Source organism: Rhipicephalus microplus, chromosome 6 (assembly GCF_043290135.1).
Source record: "Rhipicephalus microplus isolate Deutch F79 chromosome 6, USDA_Rmic, whole genome shotgun sequence".
NCBI classification, from domain to species: Eukaryota; Metazoa; Arthropoda; class Arachnida; order Ixodida; family Ixodidae; genus Rhipicephalus; species Rhipicephalus microplus.
In genome coordinates this window covers 129546011-129563334 of record NC_134705.1, presented here as the reverse complement: position 1 = coordinate 129563334, position 17324 = coordinate 129546011, and the positions used below count along the sequence as shown (strand labels likewise).

General features: G+C 42.7%; 1 protein-coding gene across 7 annotated transcripts in view; it reads right to left on the bottom strand.

Annotated features, from left to right (window-relative positions):
- Positions 1-17116, bottom strand: part of LOC119167379 (amine sulfotransferase) — a 45002-nt gene extending 27886 nt beyond the window's left edge. Inside the window, exons 1-3 of one of the 7 annotated variants that reach the window (XM_037418852.2) lie at positions 16927-17088; positions 11840-12453; positions 7609-8010 (exon numbers count right to left, since the gene is read on the bottom strand). In XM_037418852.2, the coding sequence (XP_037274749.2) occupies positions 7623-8010; positions 11840-12399 (948 nt within the window). In that variant the 5' untranslated portion in view covers positions 12400-12453; positions 16927-17088 and the 3' untranslated portion in view covers positions 7609-7622. Of the gene's footprint in view, positions 1-595; positions 723-7608; positions 8011-11839; positions 12454-16795 lie in introns of those variants that run through there. The other 6 variants (XM_037418853.2, XM_075866561.1, XM_075866557.1 and 3 more) reach the window with 6 other exon arrangements.
- Positions 17117-17324: the final 208 nt, after the last annotated feature.

The following is a 17324-nucleotide window of genomic DNA, read 5'->3' as shown; positions in this document are numbered from 1 at the left end:
ACAGTACGGTTGAATCGTGGGAGCGGAATTCTTGATAGAAGCGAAATTCAGACAAATATTGGTGATGCACTGTTAAATGCATTAAAGTTTGAATTTCATCAGGGAACTGAAAGCGTACCCCAATAGCAAAACTGTAGGAAGCATCAGCTGTCGTCAGACATATAGATGGACGTGAGTGACAACTTGTGAGTGCGACAAATAATATTCACAACTAACACATCAGGGCCCACGCTTTCTCACACTTTTCCTTCAGGGTTCGTACTAAGAACCCTCATTCAATGCGTTTGTTCATAACATAAGTCATGTTATACAATGACGAAAAATGCTGCAACACTTCTGCAGCTAGCATTTCGGATGTTTTTGGCAAAAGCGATACGAAAGGAAACTAAAAAAATTAGAGACGCACAAATCACAATGCTAAAACAACGTTTTTTTCTAATTTACAGTGGCCCGACATGTACCTGTGGTGCTCTCTCTTCGATATACCACAATCTGCACGGTTTCTGTAAATCAAAGCGAACATAATTATCAAGCGCTGAATGCAAATGTGCTTACAACAGTTTCATTATTATAATAATATTAATCAGCAACATACCCTCTCTTCTGCTTCACTCAAACGAGGAGCGTGATAAAACGTTCTCGTACCGAAGTGGCCGGGTCAGACAGTGCGAGTACAAAAAGTGTACGCTGATTCAGAGGTTGGTAGGCACATGCTAGCTTATTTGTCACGCAACTGAGCGAACCGGCAAGAACAAAAGAAAAGAGACAGATAAATGTTGTGAAGGCCGCAATGAGTGTAACAGACTGGTAAAAGTTGCAATTGCTGTTTAGCATTTCGCGAAGCACAAAGCCCCATTAGGAGCGATACTGGATGCCGAGTTGTTGAGTAATACGAATTGTGATATTGCATTCCGATATCCCGACATATCTATCGCCACGTTCACATGGGCTTACAGGTTACCACGCCATGTGGGAGTATAAATAAAAATAAAAAGCAGAACCCTGCGGGCATCTTCGCAACCTGCCCAACGACACACTAGAGTGTACCAGAACAGAAGCAGTACTCGGAAAGGCCGCATCACAAATTCACTAAATGTGCAGCCAAAAGACTGCAAAGCCTAATCATGGCAGTACCATGTATATTGCAACGTGCCGTAGTTTAAACTGCGTGCTTCGCCAAAGAGTTGGGCAGGTAGGCAGCCCGCAGCCCACTTAAAAGACCCTCGTTCAAACTGCAGCTGTGGATGGTGAGGTTCAGTTTAAGTATCACTTGTTACAGATGCAAATGTATTGGTTTTCTTTTTATGCTTTCTTAAACTGTATTTGCACTTTTGACGCATTGTCACCCAGTTACCAATATGGGAACTAAAATACAAAAACTTTTAGTCTAAATATTGTCAATAATACACGACGTGATTCAGCAAAAACATGAAGCGCTGAGTAAGTTCATGAGCCAAGAACCTTTAGTTCAACTGTCAGAAAAAGGATTTTTATGACTCAGCACGACACCCTACGATTGGGATCTGCTCTTACAGCAATCAACCCTTCACTGTTTCAGGGCGGCCAATAGTCCAGTGCTTTCAATTTTCAATTTGCTGTCAGCTACAGGCCGCTAACCGAGGGCAGCACATTCAACATAGGTAGGCTGAATTTTGCAATCGGAAAAATCTTCCAACTCATACTTCTTTGTGTTTCTGTTGAAGCTCAAGCGGCGGCGTTGCAATTATTTACGGCGAATGTCACATTTCCTACATTTCACTTGACTTCCCAGGTTTTATGTATTCATTTATTTTCACAATATGGCAAGCCCTTCTCAGACCCAGGCAGAAATGGGCTGAACTTGAATACACAAAACCTCGAAGAAAAAACTGAAACCACATATACAGAGCAAAGAGTATGATCACATATAAAACGAACTAAAGATCTGCACATTGTATAGACGATTTTTTATTCGTCTCATGAATGCTGCCATATTCGACTGATAAGCGTGTGCTTTTTGATTTTTCATGTCACAATATGAACTGATCGTGGTCATGAAACATTGAATGCACCGGCAAAGCGATTTCGTGCGTGTGAGTTCACCGTAGCACTGTTTGTTCCTTTGATACGAATACTAAACTGCAGCGCTATCAGTCCAAGATGGTGGTGCTTGAGCACGTTTGGAAAATGGTGTATAGTAAACAAGGTGGTCATGTCGACAAGGAAGCAGCATAATAATAACTTTGTAGCTTGATGGCGTTGCAAAATAAATGCTAATGACGCCTATTATATTTTTTCCATTCAAATTCGAAATTCTTGATGCTGCTCGTAAATTCAACGACAGATGAGTAGTTTTACAATATCAACAAGCACTATATTTGAACACCGAAGCTAGTGTTCGAACATAAGCAATAAAAAAAAAGAGTACCCCCTCCCCCCACAAAATAAAATAAAAATAAAACACCATGTACAGCTGAGAGTCTGCCCGTGTCCTTCCCCGCAAATTTGAAGCGGCGAGAGGTTGAAGGCTAACGATCACAGTGCCACAAGTGGCTTGGCACTATTTTGGCATCGCCTTTTGACTCTATTTTCGGTTCGCTCCCCTGCTGTAGTACACTCTATCTGCGTGCAACACTGTCAACAGACGACGCCGCAATCAGCAGACTCTCTCGGTTTCGGCTGATAGCGACTTCGGATTCTCATACATGAAGCATATCAGAAATGTAGTAACGCCTTAGATTCAATATTTCTGGGCTACGTATGGTAAGGTCTTAGAATATGATCTTAGGAGCAATATGGGGAGTTAGGCTGCTTTCGCTAGAGTTACTCTATATGGCTCCAAAGGAACCATACAAGACAGCTTTAAAGAAAAAGCTCAGTCATCAAGCGTTTCTCTGTGGGCACTTATCTTTTTGAACTAATTCTTTGAGCTTTTCTTATTGGCTACGATCGAGTGACCCTAAGCAAAAATGAAAATGCATTATTAGTGCATTTGAAGGAGAGCATTTGGATAGCCAATCAGAAGTGTGTCATGGTATAGATATGGCGACCTCCTTCCAAATATCGCCAACCATGCTGCGTGCGCTGCGCCTGCTGGTGTAGGCAGCCTGCGAGGCATTGTAGCCGCAAATGATAAGCAAATCTACAAATTTATTCCTACAAGTGGCATCAAACAGCGATATATATAAGAACCATTGCATGGTAACGTTTGGTGGAGAGGGATACGGCCTTGCGAACATGTAAGGCCTTTTGAGATTATACAAAGGGTGATCTCCAACCACTCGTCTTTTCGGGTGGCCATTGCATGCCGATACGTGCTGACAATTATGAAAGGCAGAGTGAAAAATTTTAATAATTTCCGGCAAATTGTTCTAGGAGCTCGCGGAAAGACTGTCTCCTGGCAGATACTTTGGCCTGCTGGATCGCACAGAGTTTCTTGTACAGGCCCGAACCAAGCAGTACCCGAATGTTTTTATTAGAGGCCGCGAGTAACCCCAAAATTGCCGATGGATGCCGACCTCACTATTGCCCTGTGTGGAAAAGGAACGCCAACATCTGTTGCGTTTATACTGCCCAGGACTGCAAAGATGTGCGGAGAGAGAGAGAGAGAGAGAGAGATAAAAACGGCGACAGCATTGCGAAGCAGCCTGAAACGCGGCTCGGGAGAAGCCGCAGTAAACGAATTTGCTTCTACCAAGGTTCGAGCCATGATCTTACTTTGACTATTGTAAGCCTTCCATCATTGCTTAATTTATCACATTTACCCAACCAACAATAATTGGAGAGCGGAGAGTACGTAATGCGTTATTACTACTGTCCTTTTTTCGAATTACGGAGATACACTTCAAGCACTTGAAGAATGTACGACCACAGCTTACCGTAAATATTCTAACGCTTCATTCATTCACTCGTTCATTAAATGCTTCATTCGTTCATTGACTTTTCGTTCGTGCAAAGTAACCATCAGCAAATCTTGGCCCTAGAGAAAGCGCCGTTTTGTGACACACACACACACACACACACACACACACACACACACACACACACACACACACACACACACACACACACACACACACACGCACACGCACACGCACACGCACACGCACACGCACACACACACACACACACAAAAGACAGAACAACGCGAGGAATAAAATCTGAAGAAACGGATGTTCAGCAGTGCAGAAAACAAAGGAAATTAATCCCGAAAAGAGATCACATTAATACATAGAGGAGGGCAGAAAAGCTCGTAAATCCACACTGTGAAACTATGTTTATGTATACATTTAAATGGGTATAAGCTGTAGGTAACGTATTCACACACACACACACGAAGAAATATAACCGTACAATTGTTTATAAAAGCGAATTTTCACTTATCTCGAGGCTGTAAACAGTTGCAGAAGCAATAAACGTGATAGCGACAATAACCTTTCAATATAAATCTCCAAGAATTCGGCAACAGATGCACTGAAAAAAGAAAGAGGTGGCGGTGAGCAAATTTGACGTGAAGTTACTTGGCGGTGGCGTTATAGCTAGCGCATGGTTATAACTAGCGTCGGTCAGCTGTAAAGGCCCCGCTTTACATTGCTGTCGCTGAAATCGGAAGAAAATGCACCACCAAGATGACGTGACCCGTCTTGTATCCTGTCTTCGTTTCGTGTGGTCATTTGTTACGAGTCTCTATACACAAGAGAGCTGGAAAGAATTCGAGGCACATCCTCTTATCGTCAGGAACCACTCGTCGCGCCATCTGCGATGCGACAGCACGAGGCCGCAAAACATAGCCTACTGGTCTGTCTTCGCTCCACTCAACTCTCCGTGATCACCGAAGTAGCCGAGGGAGGGAACAAAAAAGAGGAGAGAGAAAGTACCGTTGCTCTTCACAAGACAGGGAAAGAATTTGGCCATATCAAGTGCGCGCTCATAGCATCTCCTCCTTATATCCCTCGACGTCCGACCGGTGGCGCATGCAAGAGGTACTGCATTGTAGTAGCAGTGCCTCAGCACCGTGCCAAAATAGGGGGAATACCGAGGAAATGCTGTTGGCCCGCGTGTTCAGATTTGAGTGCGCGTTGAAGAACTCCAGGTGGTCGAAAATTTTGGAACTCTCCACTAAGGTGTCGCTTACAATCACATGGTGGTTTCGGAACAATAAACCCCAACATATCAATCAAAATACAGGGAGATAACGGATGGCCTTGAGATTCACTGCACGGCGGATGACACGGTTGTTAGCGATTCATGCGTCGAGGTGTCAACAAAAAACAAGAGGGTTCATGCAAACAAATACCACGTGTTAGAAGGTATATAGGAAAAATTAGGGAGCAATACAACTAATGGCAATTGCGAAACAAAAAAAACTACTGACAGTTTTTGGGACGTTTAAGCACAGAAAAACAATTGAAGAGCAAGAAAGAATGATTTGTTTTTGGAAGAAAATCGAATCACTCATTCACGCCCTGTGAGCGGATGTAACGTCCCATGACTGTTAGTTATTTATTTGCTTGGGAAGTACAAGAAGGTGAAGCACCTCACGTCGTATGACTGGCGACACGTATTAGGCGTGGAATCAGCTACCACATACCAGTATAACGAACAGGTTAAAAATGCAATGTCTAGAAAACCAAGCTAACTGCAGTGCTTTGTGTCATGACACCTACGTCTATATTTAAATTACCCAAATACACAAGTGGGATAATGTCCAGAGTTATCATGAAAGCAGCATGACAGCAACAGCAAACTCAGGTTGATGACATCATAGCTCTTGGACATACGCATAGTTTGGAATGTTTTGTACATTGTGGATAGAATGATCAGGGTTTTGTGATGCAAGGAACGAAGGTCACAAACGGAGACATGCAATCAAACATGGATATCAAAGTGTCCTGACCAAATGACACAATTTGAAAACTTCCTGATTGGGCTGACAGAACCGCAGAGCACCTGCAGAGGCTCTTGCCCTGCAAATAGCTTTGAGAACTGCCCGTCATGAAAACGCATGAAAGCGCAGCTGCGCAGTTTTATGTTAGAACAAGCTACATACACTCTGGAAAACGAGAAAACAATGGCAGATAAAATAATGAGTAGGTAACATTCACAATATTAGGAAACCCTGCAGATTACTATATATTTGTAAGTATTACGAGAACCATTTTCGGGCATCGTGTACTATTACAAGTTTAAAAAGAAAATGGCTGATAAAGTCAGCGCAAATAGAATAAGGCAGTAAATGCTCACTAATATAGCAATTTTCGGCCACCTCTTGCTTTCTCTTAAATATGTCTCTTTTCTTGTCATTCTCTATAACAGACAGCGATACCTACGTCTTCTGTTTCAGAGACCCCATTGTGATACGAGTGATAGTGTTGTGGAGGCTGCGCACAAGTAAAGACTCGTTAAGTTTCATGCTTTATTGAAAGCTGTCGCGTTTTTGCATCGTTTATTATCTAGCAGTCTGAAGTTTGCATGGCCATCTCTGGCAGCGCATATACAAATCTCATTAACAAGAGGTATATTGTAAAGTGTAAGTGCGAACTGACGATGTCTAGAGCAAAGTCGTATGCTTTGTCTATGGTTGCGCAAAAATATTATTTAGCCTCTTAAAAGCGGATCCACCATGCTGGCTGCTCTAACTACGATCGTATTCTCCTACTCATTGACGAATATTGCAAGCAACCGTTACCGTAGCCTATGCGAGGTTCGGAATTATTGCACATTTTGTCTGACGTCATGTTGTTGTCATATGCAAGGTATCAAATTAAGAACTATGCTACATGTTTATACATGTGTATACATGTTTATTTAAAATGTTTCTTCAAGCTCAAGGAGCTATCACAAGAGAAATCTCAAGCTTTGTAGTTTTGCGCGTGAAAGACAAATGTATGGTTGGGAATATGCCTGTGCGGGGATCGCCAAGCTGAGTTTTAGCAGCTTGAGATGCTTCGAATGCATGTAATCTACGTCCGTGTATAGTCATTTATACTATTGCATTTTGTTTTTCACATGAGAACGTGGGCTATCGCTTTACTTTCGCAGCCGGAAATAAAAGGCAAGCCTTCAGGCTTACATTCCTTAAACCCTTACTTCATCAGGGCACGAAAGATTGAGAATTATTTAGGGACCGAATAAAAAGACTCCCCCCCCCCTACCCCCACGACAGATCCTCTTCTATGAGGGGGTGTGGTTTAGCACAATATTGCATCATTCCATGTGAAATCTCGTTTTTCTATCTGCGCAATGAAACAACACGAAGACGTGTTTGGGAAAATTGAGCCTCCCTACACACTGTCAAGCGTTCACCCAATCAGAACAGTAGACATAAAAAAATACAAAGGAGATTTTGCAATATGCTATGCTGTCACTTATCACTGCCACTTATCAGATGCCTATAGGAAAAGTAACTAGGAAAGGATTTGATGTTGAAACTACTTATGCCGGGTAAACAATATAGCTTTCAGTGACCATTGACAGACACACACAAAGAAGAATAAAAAAGAAAAACAAAACTTGAGAAGAACTCCCAAAAATAGTTTTCTGGTCATTAAACGTGAAGGCGTCTCTTCGTTCATAGTTCAAATGCTGTTGACATTCTCGCCATTGTGTTGTATCATGTTGAAGACGTACCTTTACGAAGGACATCACTGAAGTGGGAGGCCGATCCCGTCCCAGAGCTGCATGACGTCCGTGTGACCACACTTTTCGGCAATTCTCTTCTTCATCCTCTCCACCTGCTCGTCGGAGAAGTGGTTCTTCCAGTCCCCGACGATGCCTTTCCGCAGGAATCGCACTTCGCTTTTACTAGCCGACCTCTTCTTCAAGGGTTCCCGGAATACCTCCAAGGACTTGAGAGCCCGCTCGGGTGGCAGGTCAAGAAGGCGATTGAGAATACTGCCTCCGCTGTCAACCGTCGCTTGCATATTCTTGAATTCTGAACCGTCCAGCAACTTCTTCATGAGCTCATCATGGTTTCGCAGGATGTTTCCATACTCGCTGCCGAGAAAATCGGCAATCTTGAGAATCTGAGTCCTGAAAGAGAGGAGCAATAAAACACGCGAGCAAAGTGAGATTTTCAATGACTTAAATGCTGCACTGTGACTACTAAGACAAAAGAAGCTAGAGAGTACACGCGTTACAAAGTGCACACGACCAACGCAAAATCCACTGATCCTATTATTAAAAAATGGAGGAAAAAAGTAACTCCAGAAGATGGAGTTGCCGGTTAACGACGTGTGAAAACGCTTTAAGCACGCCGGTATAAATCACGATAAAACACGCATTGTAAACAGTCTCATGTAAAAAGACGCACAGCCACTATTTTACGTTCTGTCTGCAATCGAAGTCGCCACACCGCGTCATCATTGCGCTACGTGTCGCATGATTTCTGCATATTCTTCCGTGAAATTGAAGTGGTGATATAAATTACCTGAGTGATCAATACTCACTTTCCTGTGCTTACAAGAAAGTTCACTCACGTCATTCCCGTGTTCGTTTGTGTTTTTCTATCTGCGGTGAAGTATCTGCTGGTATGCCGCACAACACATGGTAAAATAAATCGAGAATTGATTGTTTAGACAAAACGGTCGTCGTCTTTTCTAAAAAATAAAAAAAATGTAAAATACATGTGCTACATATTCTCGAATTTGGCGGTTTTCAAAGACGCTGTTTTTAGCAAGACATTTTAAACCCATTTGGCACTGTTGCAAGAATAGTCACTTTTCTTATATCCCGTACACCCGAAGTTGATTGTTGCCGCAGACTTTGCGCCAAATTAGAGATTCTAAAGTGCGAGTTCTAAAAAGTAATGGCCTACTTATATAGGAAATATTCCAAAGTAATTGGCGTGTCTGCATGTCACTTTACCCCAGCTATTCATTAGTAAAGGTACACTGCTCTAGATCTTTTTTTTTCCGTGAGACGCATTAAATGAGGTGCATTTAAAATAATATTTTTTTAAATGAGCGGAAGCACGTAGTACTTGTTACCTTTAAATGTTCCGCGTGAAAACTGAACGCAGTAAGGTTATTATTTATTCTTACGCATCTTCGAGGCAGTAATCGATCTGCACTGAAAGGGAAAAAACAAAATTGAAATATTTTTCTTTTTGTTTATACAATTCTCTTCTTTATACAAATCTGGTACGCGGAATTTTGCTTAGCGCGATGATACTTAAGGCCTTGCGCACTCATGCCAACGAGGAAACTTGAAGCAAGTGTAGAGCAAGCAAGAAATAGCAATGAACCTTGAACATTGGACAAACCTAGGTTAATGAAGTTAATAGACCAAACATTTTTATAAAGTTTGTGCCAGCAATTGTTTTGGGACAAATGAACACTGTTTCAATAATTTTTAATAAAACAGTGTTGAGCTAGATCTGCCAAATAATTTGCGTCATCAGCTATTTATTCTGTCAATCAAACTGTCCGTTTCTGGCGTCGTCGGGTAAAAAAAAATGCGCATAAACTCTCACTTTACTGCCATTATATCCGCAGCAATGACTCTGCAGTATGCGTATCGCAATGAAGACAATGTGTAGGACGTACTTTGAACCTATACGGAGTCCTTCAACTGCCACTCAAAGGTGTGCAACGAAAGTACTATCTATATGTGCTTCCCGGCTGTGAATCATGTTATCTCTCAAAAGTGGGCCACCAGACGCACGTTTAAAAGAACAAAAAAAAAGGAGAGGAGACGCACATGTCACACACTGTGCACTTCGCACGCTATCATGTGCGCGTCGCAACATACATACACAGTTATTGCTGTCATATCACTTCTTTCACACTGAGTTTCGCTTATGTGTGTACTATAAACACCATCTGATTTTCTTTTATCACTACTCTCCAGCATTCACTGCTAAGTACTTGCGCCGCAAAGCAGCATTGGCGAAGTTCTACGTTCATCATCCGTCTGGCGTACTCAGGATATGAGGAATTCCTATATGCACAGTCTCGAAAACGGAGGAGCGCCTTCTGCGGCGCCTACAGACAGATACGCTGCTCTGTCCAGCCATACTAAAATATTATGACCCTAAAATAAGTGGGCAGTGCCAGTACTGTGGGGAAGTGGCCAACACTTACCATATGGTCTGGGCCTGCCAAATGAACCCAAAATTAACCCCCTTTCCCAACCCCACCAAAGAGGACTGGGAGACGACCCTACTCAATAGCTCCACACTAGAGGAACAGCGAACTCTAGTGCAGCGGGCTCGGGTGGCGGCCTCGACTAATGACGTGCCGGACTAGGGATGTCAACCAGCCCGGTGGGGATAAGGGCTATCTGGCACAGCCAGCATCAATAAAGGTTTTTTCCTCCCCTCCCTATATGCACAGTCCTCCCGGACAATAACGCTTCGTTTGCGTTGAACGTATCTTTTATTCTACAGAATTCGTATGCTCATAGCTGGAAGTGTGCAACCAATCATGCTTAATAATTTGCGAAGGAATAGCGCAAGAGCTAACGAGAACTAACATACAGTCAAGCTACGTATAGGGGACGTCTTCTGTAGTTATGACATGTAAAAGTGTAGAAACTAAACTCCATGAAAAGAAAACTCGACGACGGTAAGGACCGAACCTAAAACCTTCGAATAACGCATTTGATTATCTGCCAAGAGAGGCCCACCTCGGTTGTTCTATGACCCAGATGCTAAGGCAGCAAGAATCTATTTCAGGCAAAGCATGCCTGCTTATATTGAGATAATGAAAATGCAAGAGTGCGAGCCAGAACGGCTTACGAGGGTAGAACCTCTGGCAGCTTTCAAGGAATTTTAGGTAGAAAACACCAGTCCTTGTGGCACTGATGGCTTTTGTTCGTGTGTGTGTGTGTGTGTATTTGAGAAAATATATTTGTACATTTTGTAAAATGTGTTTGTGTACATTGTCTGAGACTGGCAACAAATAAAGGAAAATTGCCTGGGTGGTTTAGCGGTTATGACACTGGACTGCTGAACCGCAGATCACGCGATCGAATCCCGGCTACGGAGGCTGCATCTTCGACAGAACGCCGAAATGTCTCCAGCCCGTGTGCTTAGCTTTAGGAACACGTTAAAGAACCCTAGGTGCTCGAAATTTCCGGAGCCCTCCACTACGGTGTCTCTCATAATCCTCTCTACAATATCATGATTTTCGGAGGTTAAACCGCACATTTTATTCTTACAACTATCTGCCAATATAAGTACAAGGTGCGTCACGTGCTACCATACAGTGTATGTTGCCTACCTGGGAAATTTAACGTATAGGACTGTAAGCACTGCTTGTGATCACGACAGCGAGTACTCACACAGCACCTTTTTTTCTTCTATTGTCTGCTTGTGTCAAGCAGTTAACTTTTCGTCAACTTTATACTCCTTACATATATATCATAATTGCTGCAAACAACGTACGCTATACTTTGATTGACCTCGTATCGGTAAGTTTTCATTAACTTTGCGTTCGAAAGAGAACGTCAAGCACATGAATTTTCTTTTTTTTTGGTTCATTACACAAATTTAGCGGAAATGGTACTCACGCAAGTGAATGTTTCTCACTTGGTGCACTCCTAGCACATACAACTATATACGTGAGCAAACACCCAACGAATTCGTTTCAATGTGCGTAAACACCTTTCAATTAGTCCAATATCGTCATTCATTATATCAATGTCTTCTGCTGTATACAGGATAGTTAAATGGGTCTTTTTAAAGCACGCAGCTTTAACCATTCACAGCTTTCCCATGTCAAAAGTGAAAAAACAAAACAAAACATGGAATATATGTCGCATAACTGTACTAAAAATATGTGTGTAGCTGGTACCTATGATCTTTAACATATCTATAGAAACTGATGCCAAAATTGAATTGGCAATCAGAAGTACTCACTTAGTGTTCCTTCTCAGTTCTTCGTAGGTCAGAAAGAGGACGTTGGGATCATTCCTGTGTTCATACCAGGAGAGGAGGTGGTCGAAGTAATCCCCGAAGGACACTGTGCCACGTACGAAGTTTTCGAAGTAGTCGTCGAACGTCATGTCGGGAACGTCGTACGACGGCTTCTCCTTGGTGTGGTAGTAGAAGGAGACGCATACGTCGAAGGGATTCCTAGCGACGGTGATATACTTTGCATCCTTAGAGTAGGGAACCTTGCCGTAAGGCATGTGCGTCTTGATGGCTCCGGGCCGTGGCATCTTTTGCGCGGCTTCGGCTCCTAACATTTCCAGGAATGGCGAAGAAAGCATAAACTCCAGGGAATCCTTCGGGAAAGAACCACGATTGAATATCCCGTGGACAATGAACTGAACCCAAGTAGTTCCACATTTAGGGTACGTCGCGATGAAGACATCGCCTGGTTCTGGCTTGTAGTACAGAGCTGAACGAACAAGGTCATCGTTGAAGAAAGCATTCACGCAGTAGCCATCGACATGCTTGTACGGAATCCGCTGCATTGCAGTTGCCCCTCGAAAACGTTCTGCCTGTTTTCCCTTGAACTGCTCGCGTTACTGTAAGAAATGAAATCGCAAACTCATTGCTTTTCTATAATTATCTCCCACTTCCCGCTACTCTATAGGAGTCTATTGGTATTCATAACACAAGTCGTTGTGTACACATAAGTACAAGTAAATGTCAAGCTCACAAAAGACAAAATGTTTACTTTATGAAAACGAAACACGAAAACGTTTTACTTGTTTGAAAGGCTATTGTTTAGTATATGTTCAGCTGAATTAGAAATGGTCACAATAATGCTCTCGCCATATCGACCGGAACCTAGAACTTGGGTCCTATTTGCCTCAGGCGTCAGCATAGTCTGATTTGTGATCGGAAGGAGAGCAGCATTTTGGGAAGGTTTTAATAGATTACTGCTGTGAGATGGCGCAACAAAAGAGACACGAATCACAGAAAAAGCGACACGCGCAACACTTGCAGTGTCCTCTCTATTTACCGTATGTTTCTTGTTGCTCAATTTTTTTGAATTTTGCACTCTTATGTCGTCAGCAGGGGCCCCTTATCTGATAGCTTTACCCGCTGATTAGTAATACTATTTTTCGCCAGGTCCAGCAGCCAGGAACTTTTTTTGAGGAAAAGTGGGGGGAGGGGGCACTTGTTTTAGGTTTTGCAAAACACCCATTTTTATCGTTTGCCCTCCCTAAAACATCTGCCTCGATCTGAATAACGGCACTCCATAGCTACGGGCTTGTGTCACACAAAAAATTTATTTGCTCTGCAACAATACTCAATTATGATTTGCTGGTTTGGAAAATCAACAATAATCACTAAAATTCTTTATACTCAATATAAACACTAATTGCGTTTGGAAGTACGAATGAAATATTTCAGCGAAATAGCTTCGTAATAGTTAGATATGTGTGGTTCAACGTCCCAAATCCACCATGATTATGAGAGACGCCGTAGTAGAGATCTCAGGAAATTTCGACCACCCGGGGTTCTTTAACGTGCACCCAAATGTGAGTACACGGGGCGCCTAACGCATTTTCGCCTAAATTGAAAATGCAGGCACCGCTAGCGGAATTCAATCCCGTGACCTGTGAGTCAGCAGCAGAGTACCTTTGCCACCAGACCACCGCGGTGGCACTTTCGATTAGATCATGGAGGCCCTTTCACACGGAAAAGTTGAAAAACATGGAGATTGTTGTGACAGGGGGCGCTCAACTTTACGCTACGTCAAAACTTTCGATCAGACAATTGTAAAGCATACACTTTGATTACAGGTGTATTCTTCATGCGGCTTTGCAATAAAGGTTCATTTTCAAAATCTTCAACCACCGTTAGAGGTCGTGTGCGCTGTAGTACTGCGAAAGCAAGCTTGCACCAAGCAATCTACAGACCAAGAAAATATTGGACAAGGAAGACGAATTAAGTGCTATTCAGTACGTTACTTTTCAGACTGTTAGAAAAATGTCTTTTATGTCTTTTTTAAACTCAGTGTTCTAATCCTATTGACCTTCTTTCCAGATTCAACTGACACGTCACACTATCTGCCACAAAGGCATAAAAATTGTGTACTACGACGCCGCCAGCTATTCATGTCCATTGAATTCGTCAGTACGCAACTTAGTTGCGTTACACATAACGTAAAAAAGCACTGATAGCTTTGAGAGCATTGGAACTGCTCCTGAAAATTTTATTGAGGTGAAAGCCTTGCGTGTTTTATGCGGTGGTAGCCTTAAGCGAAAAACGCTTTCGAGGTCTGTGAAGAGAAAAGATCCCATGACGTTTTGACATGCGAAATTCAGACAAACGGGAGCCATGCAGGGCACGACTGCACGTGTAAGCGTGATTCCTCACGATAGTCAAAGGCAACTCAGCGAGCCGTTCATTTATCACTAAAACGTATGATAATGAAAAAACGAGTGAACGAGCACTTGATTACAATTGCTAAATGTTGTAAGTCGGTGTAGGATGAATGGTAAAATAACTCGGTTGCATGGTTTTTGCGTTCGAGACGTCTGAGACGAATGCGCGGAAAACCCCGTGGGCCCTTTTTGACTTGGTGTTCGTGATAACAGCGTGCTCTTTATAATTCTCTTATTCCCGATGGCACGTATTTCTAGACAAAATTTGTATTGTATATTTGCGCTGCCCTTTGAGCGACAAGAAGCAAGAGAACTAAGCGGCACATAAACATACATGGTGCCAGAATATGATGCAGTCATACGACGTCTTCACTCGAGATCGTAGGTCAGTCTAACATTAGCCCGCTCGTAGAAAGTGCACACCACGTTAGTTGCAGTGAGGCAAGGAGAGAGAAAGACAGGGAGTGGAAAAGCGGAGAGGTTGAACCAAGCTTTGGCTTGGTTGGCCACCCCACACTTAGGGAGGGGGGAGGGGATGGGAAATATAAGAAACAATAGAGAAGAAAGAGGGAGAGTAAAAAAAAGTTAATGAAATAGTCAGGTTCAGAATACACAGCCCGGTTTCGTGATGTTCGCTCCCAAGCGCTCGTGATGTCCAGTGGCTGCCAAGAAGCACAAGGGGGCTTTTGTAGCCTTCCGCGAAAGTTAGTTGCAGAAAACTTATAAGAGAGTGCGGGGGGGCGGGGGGGATGCGTGTGACTGAGATAGTGTTATTTCAAGCATGTTTTTCACACGGGGCACGTATTTTTCTGCACAAAGTCTCGTCATTGATTGCACACCGCTAATTGAAAAGCAAGCTTTCTCCAGCAAGTTCTACACAAGCTGTAATGATCTGGAATTTTTTTTTTGTATTGTTAGAACACTTTAACTGTATGGGACAATTTTTCTTTGCTGTTCGTTACGTTCCGCATATTCGGCTTCATTGCTTCATAACTTCCTGAAAGGAAAGTTATCCTTATAAATTGCAAATTTATTTCAAGTTTGCATTATTGCACTGTTTCACATTTTACGTTTTCACCTAGCGTCAGCCATGGAAAAACTATTCTTGAAGGTATGACATGGAGTCACAGAAATCAATAAGTGAATAAATAAACACAATTTCACTCGTTCAGGAGTGTGGCGTTGCAACATTCAAGCTAAGAGATTAAATTTTCGGAACTCATTTGTGTTACGTTATTGAAGACCTTGGTCTGAATTTCAAGGGATATTGACACATGCATACACGAGAGAGCTGAATATTGAATAAAGCTGCTTAAGAACAAGTATCCATTTAGCAAGTGAGCCTCTCGAAAGAGTATAATAGTAGTTTTATCACTGAACCTTGACCATGACCGCGACAATGAGATATACAACGAGACGTAACTGCTTCGGAGCACATATTACACTTTAGTAGTTAGTGTTTTGATTCTCTATATTCAAAGGAAAGTGCACAGTTATATTTTTCTAGCGAGATGTATGAATAGTGAGCGAAATAAACGACGCAACATTTTAGAGAATATGTTACAGATGCCGCGGCCAGAAATGTAACCAACGCTTAACGCATAACATAACGAGACACTACTATGACCACATTAATAGCAGCACATGCCAAGGGGAGGGGGGGTGATTATATTTGAACTGACCTTTTGAGGAATACACAGCTGGGCAGGTAATGCTATGATTTGGATAACCCAGGTGATTATGACCGCAATACAGATGGCAGCCAAGAAAGTGAGCAGTTACAAACGCTGTCTTCGAACAGTAAGATAATTTTTTCAAAAAAGAACATATAACAAATATATGGGAGCACTTTCATCAGCTGAGCGGGTTCTTCTAGGATTACAGGGTCGGCACCGATGTTTCATACAGTATGGCCTAAACACTTTCTAGCGTGTCACAGGTAGCGTGATGCTTATAGTGCTATACCAGCGTATTTTTCGCGCTCAATTCTTTAAGCCTTGCTAGTAATCGGGACTATTTCGACAGAAATTACCAAATATATACTTGTCATATCAAATTTTTGCCGCGTTCATTGCCTTATCTACATTGTATTAAGTGGACCTGTAAGGTTACCATTGGTTAGAATATTTTTCGTCCTGCCTAAAGCAAAAAATATGTCTTCTCTGTTCGTCAGGTATCGCTTTTACTTTGATTCTTTGAGTATATTCCTACAACGGTGTTCAAGAAAGACTCCGTTCACTGGTTAAACTACCACCAACAATATTGCCGCCACGTTGACAACAACCATTTAGCCTGGTTTGAGTTCTCACCTTACTTCTTTAAAACCAATTTCAACTGCACAATACTAGTCATGCATGAACATATCAACACTATCATCAATAAGAGGCGCATACTATGTCAGCAGTTTCACCCGTGAAAATTCATCGGCTGCGTCAATTCTCAACGACTACCTGTCGCTGCTCTTAAATAACATTATCATTTTCAAGTATAACATATTTACGGTGAAAAACTGAAAGTCAAGCATACAAACCTCCAGGCAGAGTTTTCAATATCGTAACATGTGTACCTCTCGACCCGTCCTAAACCGTAGCCGCCCATGCCACCGCACACTGCGAATTTCGCTGCACAGGAACTAAAGAATCAACGACCAGTCACACTTACTCAGCGACTCCTTGTAAACCACCCAGACGTTGTTGCGAAGCTCGTAGCCCACTCGCGATGCCGGCGTTGGCTCAATCAACGGCCTCCTTCTGCGTCTAGAAGCTATGACGTAACACAGACCGAAATTGAAGGAGTGCGAAAGAGAAAATTGTTCCGCTGTGTTTTCTTCCTCTCCGGTTTGCCTTGAGAGTCCTCCCGCCCCTCCCTCTCCTTCTTCTCTGTCCATTGAACCACGACAAGAAGGAGGCGAGACGGGTGGTTAAGTACTTTGTGAACCATCAGCGTTATTCTTATCTTTATCGCTATTTGCTTGTGAGTGTGGCTGCTCGTGGCGTGCCGCCGAGATGTGGTCGAGGACGGCTGGTGATAGAGGCGGTCCACGGTGGCTTCGACTTTTT